At 47.8% G+C, this 15096-nt stretch overlaps 2 protein-coding genes across 4 annotated transcripts in view; one reads left to right on the top strand and one right to left on the bottom strand.

The window, feature by feature from the left end:
- The first annotated feature begins 5260 nt into the window (after window positions 1-5260).
- Slimp (Seryl-tRNA synthetase-like insect mitochondrial protein) lies at window positions 5261-7017 on the top strand. The gene has a single exon (XM_084604321.1). It carries the CDS (start codon window positions 5449-5451, stop codon window positions 6874-6876), a length of 1428 nt encoding a protein of 475 aa, XP_084460447.1. The 5' UTR covers window positions 5261-5448; the 3' UTR covers window positions 6877-7017.
- The window catches only part of Rcd1 (Reduction in Cnn dots 1), a 39496-nt gene continuing 31357 nt past the window's right edge, over window positions 6958-15096 (bottom strand). For 2 of the 3 annotated variants that reach the window (XM_084604319.1, XM_084604318.1), the window contains exons 12-13: window positions 10550-10673; window positions 6958-8108 (exon numbers count right to left, since the gene is read on the bottom strand). In XM_084604319.1, coding sequence (XP_084460445.1) covers window positions 7003-8108; window positions 10550-10673 — 1230 coding nt within the window. In that variant the 3' untranslated portion in view covers window positions 6958-7002. The remainder of the gene's footprint in view (window positions 8109-10549; window positions 10674-15096) is intronic. The other variant, XM_084604320.1, reaches the window with a different exon arrangement.

Here is a 15096-nt window from a genome sequence, read left to right as displayed (position 1 = left end):
CCGTTTGCTTCATTTTCTCAAGCTCAAGCCGGACGAGTTCTCTAAGCGGAATTGGAACTCTGCGTGGCATACGGCACCGCGTTTGATTCAAGCCCAATCCAGTACTCTCCTGGTATAGCGCCGAGATTCTTGCAAGCCTAGGGGTCCAATACTTTACAAGTATCGGATCCAAGTGAGTCGACAAACTGCACGTGTGTAATAATGCCTCCAGAGTAGGAAAACAGGAACTTGGTGCAGCAGTGTGACCATTTCATGCTTGGTTCAAAACGCCGAGGCGTGAACCACTCCAACGTCAAAACCTTACCGGCTTTGTGAAGCTCGTTAAGAGAACGGAACAATATTATGGGATTACAATAACTACAGCCCCAGTATCAACTTTTGCAAACACCAGAAAAGAGTAACACAGACGTATCTACCGCGCCTTTGCAGCTGGCGCTCCCGCTTTACACTGAAGAAACTCGCACCTGGCGTTGGTTGCCTGTAGACATCTTGATGCGTGCTTTAGTAAATTGCCCCTTACCGTAGCAGTTAGTACTTAACTGCTTTCGCTGGGCAAAAAGTTCAGAAGATGTTGGGAGCCACCGCAGCAGTTGCAGCGTTCGTTGAGGCCCGACGCGAAGCGATAGTGATTGAAATGTTGATTTCATGCCGGCCGCTCCGATGTGTTCTCGAAGTCCACCGGTGGGCGCTGTTGTCGAAGGAACGGTCTGGGAAGATTTTGACTCCGGCAGGCCACGACAAGGGACGCATCCATGAGCAGCGTAGACCGCGCGCGAGCACGGAGTAAAGACTCGGTTTATTGCAAACCAATATATACGAGTATGATGACGTCACTACTGCCACGTTGCTTGCATACAATGTGTCGAACATGACACACGAAACAGCATTCATCACGCCAAAGGTGAAGGGTGGCAGTTCCTGGCTCTACAGGGCTGGGACGGTAGGTCAACGCCCCTTGCGGCGGGGGCTAGCCATCCATCGAATTTTTATCTGTTGTAGGCCGCCATTGCACTCGCCATCGCTTTGGTGGTGGACGACGGCTATTGTTGCGGCGCGCGTCTTTCTCTCCCTCTTCTTTTTCTTTCTTCTCTATTTGCTCTTCTGTCCACACGAGCTGTGCGATGTCAGCGCACGTTAAAGATCCCCAGGTGGTCGAAATTACTCCGTAGCCCTCCACTACGGCTCCTCTTTCTCTCTTTCCACTTTCTCTCCCACCATCCTCCTTTCCCTTGTTCCCTTCCTACAAATCAATCAATCAATCAGGCACCGGAGGTGGCTCATCTACAGAGCCAGTAGCAGGCCCGTGCATTTTCTTTTCCTTCTTCCTATAGGCACAACAGATTCACCGCAACGAAGGGCGAAACGAGGACGAGAAAGTGCGGTATGCGCAGTAGCGTCCTACGAGGAAGCCGAGCGCACGCCGATGCTCAAACGCGCAAAGCGCGCGGCGACGCGAAGGTTGGCCAGTGTAGTCGGCGCTCGGTGGCGGCTGCTCCGACCACCTGCGCCTCTCCTAGTGACGTCACTCGGCATGTTCGCGCATGCGTAGCTGTGGCTAAAAGTGATCACACGCACGCCAGACCCGGTGTTGACTAGCCTAGTGAAGCTTTTCGCTTCAATAATAATTACGAGGGACTTTAGCGACTAAAGTAGAGAAAGGCGAAAGCCTGAGGTCTCATCTTGTCTAGCGTTCTTGCCATCTGCAATACCACATTTTAACGCGCGCCAAAAAACGCCACGCGACAGGAGCGATGGCGTACCATCCAAACGCACACGTCAGAGAAAATGTGACAGATGCTACGCCTTTCCTCCAGAAGTCTCATCTTGTCTAGCGTTCCTGCCATCTGCAATCCCACAGTTGAACGCGCGCCAAGGAGCGCCACGTGACAGCCGCCGCAAAAGTGGGACACGTTTTGTCCATGACAGTATGAGCCATTAAAGGGTTTCGGCTTAATAATTGGTTCACGGGAAAGAAAAGGTGCAGTATCTGTCAACTTGTTCCGTGGACACCTGACCGCGTCGCAAGGGAAGGAAGGGGGATTGAAAGCAGATAGAGAGAAAGCCGTATCTGTCGCACTTGTTTCTGTGGACATCTGCACCGCGCCGTAAGAAAAGAAAGAAGATGGGAGTGAAAGTGGAAAGATAGAAAGAGGAGCGCCGGAGTGGAGGGCTACGCAGTAATTTCGACCATCTGAGATCTTTAACGCGCACTGACATCGCACAGCACATGAACGCCGCTTCGTTTCACCTCCATCGAAACGCTGCCGCCAAGGTCGGGTTCGAACCTGGGTACTCCGACACATGTAGTCAGGCGTCTTACCACTGCACCACCGCGGCTGGGCATCCAAGGAAGGCCACAAAGGCTTATCGTGTGAATCCTCGGAGCACTGTAGCTCTGGTTTGACGCATTGCGCTCTTTTTGGTTCTAGGGATTTAGGTCATTGTATCGGACATGTATTCATGATTTCCGCACAAATGAATAATAATAATAATAATAATAATAATAATAATAATAATAATAATAATAATAATAATAATAATAATAATAATAATAATAATAATACTTGGTTCACAGGAAGGGAAAGGCGCAGTATCTGTCGCACTTGTTTCCACGGAGTGAGATACCTGAACCGCGCCCGTAAGGGAAGGGAGGAAGGTGGGTGTGCAAGTGGGTAGAGAGATGAGCCGTAGTGGAGGGGAGTAATTTAGACCACAAGGGGATCTTTAACGTCGCTGACATAACACAGCACACGGACGCCTCTTCGCTTCGCCTCCATCGAAACGCAGCCGCCGCGGTCGGGATCGAGCCCGGGTACTTCGGTACAACAGTCGGGCGTCTCACCACTGCACCACCCCCGCGGGGCACAAATGTATCGTTAGTTTTCTTTTCGTGTATGCAGTTTGTTGAAATAAATACAAGCAGAAGACGCATCTGTGCACCATTTAATACAAGATGTAGTACGGCAATACGGGCACAGAACGATGGCCAATGAATGCAAATATTGCCGACAGTTCTGAGAAATCCGAACAATTCAGCAACACACTGCAGGCTAAAAGTAGAACGAGATAACCGGAGCAAATTTAACATTCTAAGATCTATAGACGCAAACTCATGTAAAAGAAAACTTTATAAAATAAAAGGTAGGACCGGTACAGGGTGAACGTATACGGTAAGCGGTTTCGGGAAACGAGTTTTATGCAAGTGGAAACCTCCCACCCATGCATGCATGCATGCAATATATACTATAACGATACAAAAGGTTCTTCAGTTCTGTTTGTCGGAAATAATTCTTTTAAGGCAATAACTTGAGAGCGCTGCCAACGAAAAGCCAGGAGTGAAATAAAAGGCTCTAACCGTTAGTTTCACATAGCCATCTGTACGTGCGCCTTCACACACCGCAGAGAACACTAAGCAAACCAAACTAACATTCATCTTTTGCACAACAGCCCTGCGAATTTTTTTTAGAGCGCAGCTCTTTGGCGCCAGTCCCTGGGTTTCGCGTCGTCGTCGGCGTTGTCCCTCGTAACCAGCTCCACTTTCACTCCCACCTTCCTTCCTTCCCTTACGGCGCGATTCAGGTGTCCACAGAAACAAATGTGACAGATACTACGTCCTTCTATTCCTGTGAACCAGTTATGAAATACACGTTTCAGAGCTCAAGTGGAAGACGTGACCACACATGGCACACACTGCAAGAAGAATAATTCATGAATAACGCGGGTGCCCACATCGAACTGCAGGGAAACATGTGCAGTAACCGAGAATTCGCGCACTCACAGAGAAAAGCATCCCATTTTGATGTAGTTTGGTTTGGTTTTGTTTGGGGGTGGGGTTTAACGTCCCAAAGCGACTCAGGCTATGAGAGACGCCGTAGTGGAGAACTCCGGAAATTTCGACCACCTGGGGTTCTTTACCGTGCACTGACTAGTTCACCGCGGTAAAAAAAAAAAAAAGAAAAAAGTTAGATTTTCAATAAATGTCTCGAATGGCATGGTTCCAGCATTAAGCTCTTTGGCGTCCGTTCCTGGCTTTCGCTTAGTCGTCGCTGTTGTCCCTCGTAACCAGTTCCCCCTTTCAGAAGCGATCAATTTGAAATATGTCTACCCTTTAATTCGCATCACGTACATACATCACGTCACTTTACCCTGCATGTATTGACTAAACATAGAACGTCTGCCGCTTTTTTTTTAACTGCCGCTGTTGAATTATCCGGGTTACCCCGTGCATATGCGAGTATATAGGGCTACAAAGGCACGAAAAGCCCAAGCACGTACACTCGGCGCAGTGTCGTGCAGGACTTGCCAAGCAAACATAATCCAATTAAGCAACGCAAATTTATATAATCGTTATCGCATCGGTACCTCGGCGAACACGTTTGGCACGTTAACAAACAGCAACGCCACCACAAGTTGTTGTTTAGAAAGGAAAGGGCACTTCTAATTATAAGGAAGGACGGTGTTTACTACAGCAGCGTTCTTCCAACCAACACCGCGCTTTCGATATTTTTCATTACTTTAAAAGTTTGCACTGGCCAACTTTCAAATATGAAGCGGATCTAGGATCTCAACTCTAGCTGGTAGTTTCCACGTTTCCAATCAGTGAATTCCATAGACGTTTCGCTTCCAGACGTTACAGCAACCGCATTAGTATTTCACATTAATCAACGCCGGAAAAAAAAAAAACATCCACGGTGTCAATTTTTATTGACTCCCTTCGTATGTATATCAAGGCCCTCATTTCCCTGCATATGTTTGCTGATTAGCCGCTCTGAGATTTATGATGTTATTGTACAGCTGTTGAAATTTGCATCGTCTTCCGAGTATCACTCACTTCTCGAATAAACTGCACCGAATGTTTTGACATTGTTGCCGTTTGCTTACACTTTCTAACCCATTCTGTTCTGTAGCGTAGTTTTGCAGCGTATTTGTATACAAACTTTGCAACCTCCCATCTTCTTTTCATAAAAGAATTATTATACCACGAAGACAGAGGATCGAGATAAACATAAGAGCTCGACAGCATTTCGACTTCGAAACCGAAAGTCATACTTTGCGTGAGCTTGAATGACACAGAAATGCAAAATTATTTTGAAAAACTATATAACAGTTTATTACGTAAAAATATAGAAACTTATTTATGCATCAACTGCGTTGTAGTAGTGGTTTGAATATCCTTTTTTGCAATTTTTGGCTAGGTTTGGACGGTTTGAATCATGGATATAGCTGGTTGTCTACCTTGGGTTGTCCGCACGCATGCGCAGAAAGCTGCAGCAGCCGAATCAGCGTGGTTGCGTCGTTGTGTTGGTTGTGGTTGAAGCGTGTTTGTGACGTGCGTGTAATTACCCGGGTGTTTAATCCTTGAAACGGCGTGTAGGTTGTGCCGTTTTTGTGAAGTGCCTCTTTAGTTTGTGGTGAATCTTAAGATGTCTATGTTTTGAAAGGGAGAACATGCCGACGGTGCTCGTCACGAATTACCGGTGCCGTGTCCGGCAGCTGACGCGGCTGGTTGCTAGGTGTAGCTCCTTACAACAGTACTATTCCTGCCCGCACGTTCAACCTAGCAGGACATTAACAGACATGCGGACATCGGCATTGTACATTCGCGGTAAGGAAGCGAGGAACAGGCGAGCGCTACTGCTACCGTACATAGAACTGGACAAAATCGTTAACGAATTGCCAGCCCTGCAAAAGACTTTGCAGATGAGGGAAATAGATTTGGACATTACGTCGTTGAGCGAGAAGCTCCCTTCGTTAAGAATAGTCAAGAATGAACTCAAGAGGGTCCAAATGGAGATCATGCAGCTGACACAAACGTTGTCCAACTACTGGAAACCGGCGAACGAGAGTCTGGGACTGCAGAGCGAATCTGAACTCAAGAAGGACCTCCAAGCCCACTACGTGACCGAGCGGGAGGTGAAGCAGTCCATGTATGCCAAGGAAGAAGAAGTCATTCCGATAATCCTGGGACTGCCAAATTTCGTTCGACCGCCAAGTGACGCGATCAAGTCGGCGTGCGTCGAGTATGGCAACCGTACAAGGCATTCATTCCCTGCTGCGTCGCACGTAGATGTAGGTGGCGCAAACATTATACTACGGAATGAACCGCGTCTGTGCTACCTAAAAGGTGAACCTGCGTTGCTACACCTGCTACTGTGCAGGTTTTTCAACGAGCGGCTCGAGACCGCAGGCAGCACGCCACTTAACGGGCCCGACTGGGTGGTGGACGCCGTGGTGGAGGGCTGTGGAACCAACCCTAATGACCTAGACAGTACCATGGCCATTGAAAGCAAAGAGCACAGCGGAGGCCACCACATGCACTTAGTGGGTTCCGCTGCGCTGGAGTCGTTCGCGGCCTACTTTACCCGGCGCCAGCCCAAGGACATTCCCGCGAAATTCCACACGGTCGGCTGTCGCTACATTGCGACGTGCGACGCACTCCTTCCAGGTCTTTTTTCACTCGCGCAGTCAACCAAGGCGGCATCATTCATGGCGTGCCGCCGCGAAGAGCTACTTCCCACTTTTGAGAAGCTGTTGATGGCCGTGAAGTGCTGGTACCAAGAACTGGAACTGCCCTTCCGCATGGTTCTGGCTGATCCGCCAGATCTCGGCTTCATAGAGAGTCTGCGCGTGTCCATTGAGGTCTGGTCACCCGCGCAGAATAAGTACATACCGTGCGGTTTCCTCAGCTTACACGATGACTTCGTAAGCAGGCGACTCATCATGGTGTCTGGAGCCAAGGCAACAGATGCAGAGTTTCTGCACACTGGTTATGCATGCGTCGCAAACATTCATGCTTTGGTAGCATGCATTATGGAAAACACCCAACGAGAGCAACAAGGATTTACCTTCCCAGCAGCTGTTACTAAAGCAAATTAATTTGATTCTTCAGGGTGAGCTGCTGGGTAGTCTACGCACAATGTAAAGGAACCAAAATAAAATGTACAGTACCTTTAAACCTCTGTTTAATGTTTTAATATATACACTTTTGGCTTACAGCACCGATCAGATATCGTAAAAGCGTGGGATTCGAACTTTTCTCGTTCTCGTTCCTGCTGCCATTGATGGTAATGAGGTTCTGTGCCAACTCGTTGTACCCCTTCCAGCAGCCTGGGACAAGCCTGAGTGCTCTCCACTTGTGGCCTGTAACACATTGATACCCAGCATCTGACCATCATGGGCACCCGCAGTTTCTTGGTGAGTGGAAGATGCTTCTGCAAGCATCTCCAGTGCAGTGGAGGACTCCCTGTTTGGAGACTCTGGCATTTCTTCGTCGTCACCGAAACCAATGGTGCTCCCAGTGCGAAGACCAGAGTGACCAGCAGGTTGCTCTGTCAGTGCCGGTGCCACAACCATCGAGAGGGCGCTGCTGGCTGGCAACACCATCTGGTAGACTGGGTTACTGGCTGTCTCCGACTCCCCTTCCAACCATGCTGCTTGTGGCTCGCTCGACTGCAATGCTGCTGGTCGGAGGCTCTTTTGCAGTAAGCTCATCCTGATGCCACTTTCTGCCAGGCTGACAAACCGGCCCTCTTCCTGAGGTGGCAGAGGTGCCATGTTGCCTGCCGCCAGTCCAGCACCTAGTGTAGAGTGCTCAGGCTCCCGCAGCACCAGATCTTCATCGTTCTCGCCAATGGTGTCGCCACGCAGCATGGGCGATGACATAGACGAATGATCACCACTCCCACAGGACGTCTTTTGCTGGAACCCGTGCAAGGGTGACGACATGGGCGAAGAGCTGAAGGAGGAGGCCGGGTCTGCTATGAGGGACTGCGACCACAGCGAAGATGTCGGCATCAGGTCGGCACCGTCAGTCCCACTCAGCTGGCTGGCCGGCTCGGTCGCCGACGTGGTGTCTTCATTGAGTACTGGCACACTGGGCAACGGAGACAGAAGCCCTGGCTCGCTCTGCAGAGGTGAGGTCACCGACTGGCCAGGGCTGGTGGCCGGCCACGTGGCGGTGGAGGGAAGTATGGGAGGGCGTTTCCGCTGCTGCCCTGCCAGCGAGCGGGGCACCTTGCGGGTGGCAAAGCTGCCGAAGGCGCGCTTCTCGGCAACTTGCTTCGGTGGTCGCCCGACACGCCGCCCAGAGCCCCGCTTGGTGGTGTGCACTGCAATGACAATAAAAGGGCACAGTTGTACTGCAAGTGCATGACAGCTGCTTGTAGGGCTATCGCTACCCGCACTGAGAAGACTGGAAACTAGAGGACTACAGAGGTCTCTGGAAAATGTTGTTGCGTGCTTAGCTTTGCTTACTGCCGCCACATCTATGACAGCTTAGTTGTGACCACGGGCACAACCCTATTGTACTCTGCTGTACACTGCTCGTTTTAACAAGTTCTTAACAAGTTTAAATGCTAAAACGACCGGAACAGTAAAAGTCTTGTGTGGCACAAGCTAGTCTGTTAAGTACACTGCCACGGTGGCTGGATTTCAATATGGCTAAATAAAGAAAACAATGCTTGTGTATTGAATGCTTAGTTAAAGACAGTAAAGAATAATAAGCGCTTGAGCTATTCTATGCATTCACTGGCAGCAAAAGCCAAAGTCAATGATTAAAGTGGAAGCAAGAACATGCTACCAAATATGGGAAAAGGAAAGCTCTAAATGTAGAACTGGTTGAACAGCATCACGGAAACACAGGCAACGTGTGGCAGGCAAGAGAAGCAATTGTACTGACTGATAAGAAAACAAAAAATGACTGCCCTATTTTACACTAGGCCGCACTTATGCAAGTGCCCCGAGAACATGCAGCCACCTAAGGTCTCTCTCAACTCGGAACAAAAAACGCCTAGCAGGACGCTAGCTCTGAAGAATGTGAATGAACACGCAATCAACACATCCGCTTACTCTCTGCTTCTAGTAAAAGTAAACAGTATGGGGCTTGGCGCAGCACTCCATTTCAAGCTGCAGACAGTGCCCGCAAGCTGTTAGACATGGTTCAGCATGTGCTAGTATGAGGTCTCTTGACTTTGATCACAGCAGTACACTGAATGCACTGTTGGCCATTAATGCAGGAGGCTGCCACAAGATGGCACTGCAAGTACCATCCGTCAGGTGCTCCACGTTCCTACTAATGCCTTCAAGGTCAGTACCTCGGAGAGAGATATGCAAGAACAAGAGTGGCTGCTGTTGAACCCCGGCTCGTCCAGCCAAAGTCTCGTTGCACTGCCCGATGGCCATGTCGAACCTTCCAAAGTAAAAAAGCCATCTTGGCTTGGGGCTCTGAAGAGAGCCTTTGCTTTTCACGCAAAAAGAAAGTCATCTCCAGGCTCATCACCATCAAAATAACTCTGCTGTAATCAACAGCAGGCCTCGGAGCTTCTCTACCTCTCCTCCTGAAGCAATCCTCTCTCCCTATCCTGCTGTCAATGCAAATTCCAGATACAGGCACAAAAAGCGCATCCTTCGTCCTTTACGTTATTCTAGCAAGTAAAAATTCAGTTCTTGTAGAGTCCTTAAAGAATTCTCATCAACCAATATCTAAGAAAGAATGCAAGTCGAGGCCCCTAAAACTGGGCCCAGCGATTTCTGACGTGCACATACAGCAGGAGTAATAGTGGACAGGGACAGTAGACCAGGCTCTCCCAATCTGAAAATGTAGAGCGAATCCAAACGGCTCTGTATCGAGCGTGGGCCCAGACTGTGTCCATGCCGAAGGTCTGTTGCTAAGTCGACAAAACCACGAGCTTTCGACGTTTCAAGCATTAAGTCAGCCAAGCTTCAAGCATGCCGGAAGCTTTTAAAAAAGCTGTTGCTGTCTTTGCCAAAGACCTACCGTTTGCAAGTGTGTGCTTGGGAGGCAGAAATGGGGTGCAAGGTTCATTGGGCGCCTTCACTGAACAAGCAAATGATGGTTTGGTTTGGTTTGTGGGGTTTAACGTCCCAAGCAGCTTAAGCTATGAGAGATGCCGTAGTGGAAGACTCCGGAAATTTCGACCACCAGGGGTTCTTTAATGTGCACTGATATCGCACAGCACACGGGCGCCTTGCTTTTCGCCTCCAGTGAAAAGTGGCCGCTGAAGCCGGGATTCGATCCCGCATCTTTGGGCACAGTAGCTGAGCACACTAACCACTGCGCCACCCCGGCGGGGCAACAAGCAAAAGAGTCTTGCCACATGGGACAGGGCAAGAGAACACAAAATACTGATGTAAACTTCTTAACTGACGCTTAAATCAAGCCATGTGCTTTTTGTACAGCATATAGGTACAGACGACCGGGCTTGCTTCATGGTTATGCGCCGTGGTCACTATGGGCTTCTCAAAGGGAAGAGGAGCTCTTGCTCTTGCTTGCTTTAAATCCCCGTTCCCTCTTTCACCCATCTTATCTGGGTCTTGCCACACTGCATTTATCACAGATTGTTTTGAAAGCCAGTCAACTAAATTTGCAACTTCTTTTTTTCGAGAGGCTGGGCTTGTTCTTTTTTGCATGCACGTCAGACAGAGACATGCAAGGATTGTAGTTTCGAAATCACTGCGATGGATAGTAAGATTTGTGGACCCCATGCTCACACGGACACACACAGAGAGGAGCGTAAGAAGCTGTCATTACCACCGGCGGCCGCCGCCACCGCTGCAAAGTTGGCTGCTGCCACTGGGCTTGAGCCAGGGGTGGTGTCCACGCCGGAGCTCCCACCAGAACCGGCCGGCGGTTGTTGGTAGAAATAAGGCCGACACTGGCAGAGCACACAGAAAGCAGAGACAGTGCAGTGTCAGGGCCCCGGGACAGAACACAGAAAGGATAAGATGTGGGGGGTGCTACAGAAAAGAGCTACAGAAGAAGCTAGCTGAGCCACCCTGCACGAGGGACAACTCCAATTCCAGAAGGAAAGTTTGTCTATAAGTTAGGTGATGCGTGTGACTAGCAGTGCTGCATTTACTTGCATGACAATGCACTTTTACAGTGACAGCTGTTGACTGCATGAAAATCCAGACTCGGGATGATGGTGTAGATGTGTGCACACAGTGAGGAAGTAAGAGGGGCACAACGAGAAAATGCAGCACTACACTGGTGGAGTGTGGAAAGACGGGAGGGACATGTAATATCCATTCTCCCATTGTGTGGCAAAGCATGAAAGTTTGGCTTATTCCGGAGACATGTTAATAAAGGGGTGAAATTTTCTAGTTTTAAAAACTTCTATAACGGGTGCATTTATTTTTTTTTAAACATCCATTATGCAAGCAAATACAGTAGCAGGAATAGTAACAGCAGCTGGCAGTTAGTATGGTGGTCAATAAGGCTATGAATGCATGAGACAGAAAGTGGTAGGAGTTGGCTACGGTTAATATAACGTTAGGGCCCAAGAGTTTGCAAATAGGCTGAAATCAACCACTCCTCAAAATCCAAAGTAAACGAAAGATGCTGATACCTTAAAGAAAGCTAGAAGTTTGTTTTACTATATAACAAGTAGGTCATCAAATGAAAATATTGCGCGAGAACGGTGCTCTTGGGTAAACCTCGCATTGTTTCAGCTCACAAGATGGGCACGAAATTTGGACTGGCAAGACTAAAAGCAGTTTTCCACACGGTCTGGAATCACGTAGACTCATATCAATGAAATAAGGTGCAAGGCAATATGTAACATATTGCTATTCTATTCAATTTTAAAGGGTCACAAACGTTAACTATATTGACTGCCACGTTTTAATCACAACGAGGCTTCTCTGATCACACGTGGAGCTTTCGTAAACTGGAAAAAGATGGAAGGCATCGCCGCCACCACCAATTTCCACCAGCAAACTGTGATGGTGCAAAAGGTGTCTGTGTTGCACGACTTCAGTGCTGTTAAATGTCTGCAAAAGGTCAAAATTCATTCACAGCTTTCCACTATGGCACCTCATTCTCTCTTTCTTCTTTGACTCCCACCTCCCTCCCTTCCACTACTGTGCAATTCACGTGCCCACCAAGAAATGTGACAGATACTGCACCTTTCCTTTCCTAAAAAACTGGGAAAATAAAAAAAAGAACTTCTGTTTTCAGATCTGCAAGGCCAGACTGCATCACCAGCAATCCTGGAGTCCATAATTCTCTTGGTACCAACACCGCAGTGGCAGGAAACTATATTGCATTTTAAGCTTCCACCTCTCGGTAACAAGTTCCATCTTTTGCAGCTGATTGAATGCCAAAAAAGTAGCAACAAACCAAACCATGAATACCAAACTGTAATTAGAGCAATGCGAGAATGAAAGTTTCAGCATGTGAACTGCGTACACTTGTTCTCTTTTAGGTGCCTATATGGGACACACTCTGCATACATCCGCACCACATTCTTAGCTCCACACAAGGATACACTATTCTGCCAAGCCTCACATCACTCAACAACAAACAGGCAAATGCAGTTAGAAGTGCCATTGAGCTTTCTTCACTGGGTAATCTTCACTAGGCCAGCCGTTCGTAGTATCTGAAGACGATAACACTAGCGTCACAGCACGTTCTCTCATAATGTGCTATGCTGTCATCTTCAAAAGCAAGGGTACGAAGGTACAACCTTCTTTTAGCAACTGTGTGTGTGTGTCTGCAGGCGCACAAATGCATTAAGCATCATTGAAAGACTGAAGCAAACACTGAAGCTCAAGCCGCTTCCATCGGATTGTCCTGGCCCAACACGCCACTTAGCCGGCCATTATGCAAAGAGCAATCTCTCTTGCCCAAAGTGCAGTTCAGAAACACTATGGACGACCTGCACATGGTTACAATCAAAGAAGGCTTCGCGACTGGTGATGTCACCCTATTGTCACAACAATGGTTCTGCAGATACACTGGTGAAGAAAGTTCTAGCAACATTCGCTGATTCATCGATAGTGTCCAACTACAGGTGCCCAAGAATAAAGGAAAAACAGAACAAAAAAAAAGAAAAAGGCCTTTATTACTCAGCGGGCTGCATACGGTGTGATCACGTGTTTGAGGGTTTCAACTGCACTTCACGGAAGGCACTGCGAAAATGAAATAAATGCCACTCGGCCCGACGCCAGATGGAATGTGAATAGCCAGTTTCCTTCCAACATCCCCATCCCTCGAAAAAGATGATACATTTGGAGCGGGCATCTCAAAGGTACAAGTTCAATGATTTCATCTCGACCATGGCAACCCCATTTTGATGGAGGTAGAAACGCACAAATGACCACGTGGTTTTGCAGTTTCATTGCACGCTGAAGGGACAGAGCACTGACCGAAACGTCGACATTTTGACGGAAATGAGAAGATCTCACCTCAGTAAAGACCCAGCACTACAATATCCAAGAAACAGCAAGGGCTCATTGTTTTAGTATGGCAGCGAAAATTTCATACAACAAACTGCACTGTCATTATTCGACTATAGTACCCAATGTGACTACACCTCCCTAAAATACCACCAATTCCTTTGTGTGCACAAAGTTCTTTTTTCTTCCACGAGTGATCATCATGATTTATTATATCTTGAGCTTTCTTCAGTGCCCCATTCAGTAAAAAAAAAAAGAAAAGAAAAAAAGGGGGAGCGTGCCATTTGTATAGTCAACTATGTTTTCAGCTTTTGCCAAGAGATGGCGCCACACTGTTTAAACTTTTTTGAACGAAGTAGTAATATTCTGCTAAAACTCTTGGCGACGCCATTTACATCAATGCACTGTAACAGCCTTGAATGTTCAAGCTGAAATGAATGTTACTCTACACTAAATGTGTCTGATAGCTGCCTCGTAGGTGAGGTTTGTACGTTAGTTTTCGGTACAATATTTTTTCCAATGCGTAATCGGCATTGCACTCGATCATATTTTTCAGCATCAGATTACCCACCTCGAACTGGGCACGTGCACTAATTGAATAACTGCCGGTAAAAACTTTCCACACCACTGATAGCAAAACCGATGTGGAACCGTTCACTTCCCACAGCAAGCTTTCCATTGTGCCGACAAAAATAAACACTTATCCCTTCAGATAACTTCACATGGCTACAACTAACGTCAATCCCTACACTACATAGCGCTCCTCGCAGCTGATAATGTTGATCTGACACAAAGACCGCTAACCACAGTCATCATCAATGGTTGCTTGATTAGAACAAGAAGGAAGCTTCACAGAGCAGTTGGTGCAATGATTAAAAGACGTTTCCAACGTATTTCGCCGGCCACCTCACTTTTGGACCTATTTCGTAACAGAATTCGGATTTGCCTACACGAAAGGTGTTTTGTTTCTGAATTTTATTCTTTCCAAGGTTCAGTGGGTAAACCTTTGCATCTAGCATGCGTTGAATTCAAATTTGGGCGGGAATTGGTTTATTCAAAGAAAAGGAAGAAATAAAGATTCTGCAATTTTCTCCCGAGCCATTCTTCTCTAGTAACAATTATGGACTATTCGTGCTAAATTTCTTGCAGGATAAGCACCGGTGTAGTGGGCTGCCGTAAAGGAAGGTATGGTGTCTGCCCATCAGTATGCGCGGCCAGCCATCTTACCAGCAAGAAAGCAGTGAGAATACTCTCCTTTCCAGTGCTCAACACAATGGCTAGAAGAGCAGCCGGTACAAGAGAAATATCGTTGGCAACTCGTTCTGCACAATTACCTGCATAATAAGCGGTTCAGCCGGTATGAGTGCATTGTCTGTCTGTGACATTGGCAGCTGCGAAAAGTGCCCCCCCCCCCCTACCCAAGCATCACAGTCCATGGCACACCCATTTCAGTGGCATGCATTGAGTTGAGGGGGCAGAAGGAGGTCATTATTTTGGCAGCATGAATCTGCATCTTTTAACGCTACCTCTACTGTTATATTTGTGGCACCACTTGAAGACCTGCCGCATGATGCGCACGGAATAGCCGGGACGCGATTACAGCATTGCCGCAATAGAAAAAAGGGCAAGTAGCATCATCCCCTCACTGGAATTGCGGTACCTCGCACCGTAGCCAAAAAATGTGCCACAAAAGTGTACCAGTGCTTGGTGCGTACAGCTAGAGAGTGTCAACATCAACTTATCGCTTTAAAGCAAAACAGTGTGTGCGGCTCTCTTCGGCTCACACCGATTAATGCGCTAAGCCACCGAGTACAGCTGAGAGTGAAACTAGCTTAAATTATTTTGCATTGCGGAAAGGATTGATAGAGTACCGATCGTTAGCACGCATTTCTTAGTAAA

The sequence above is a fragment of the Amblyomma maculatum genome, chromosome 5, assembly GCF_055883805.1.
Source record: "Amblyomma maculatum isolate TAMU_Amacu chromosome 5, ASM5588380v1, whole genome shotgun sequence".
Classification (NCBI taxonomy): Eukaryota; Metazoa; Arthropoda; class Arachnida; order Ixodida; family Ixodidae; genus Amblyomma; species Amblyomma maculatum.
Note: the sequence above shows the minus strand (reverse complement) of the source record. Positions and strands in the feature narration are given on the sequence as shown.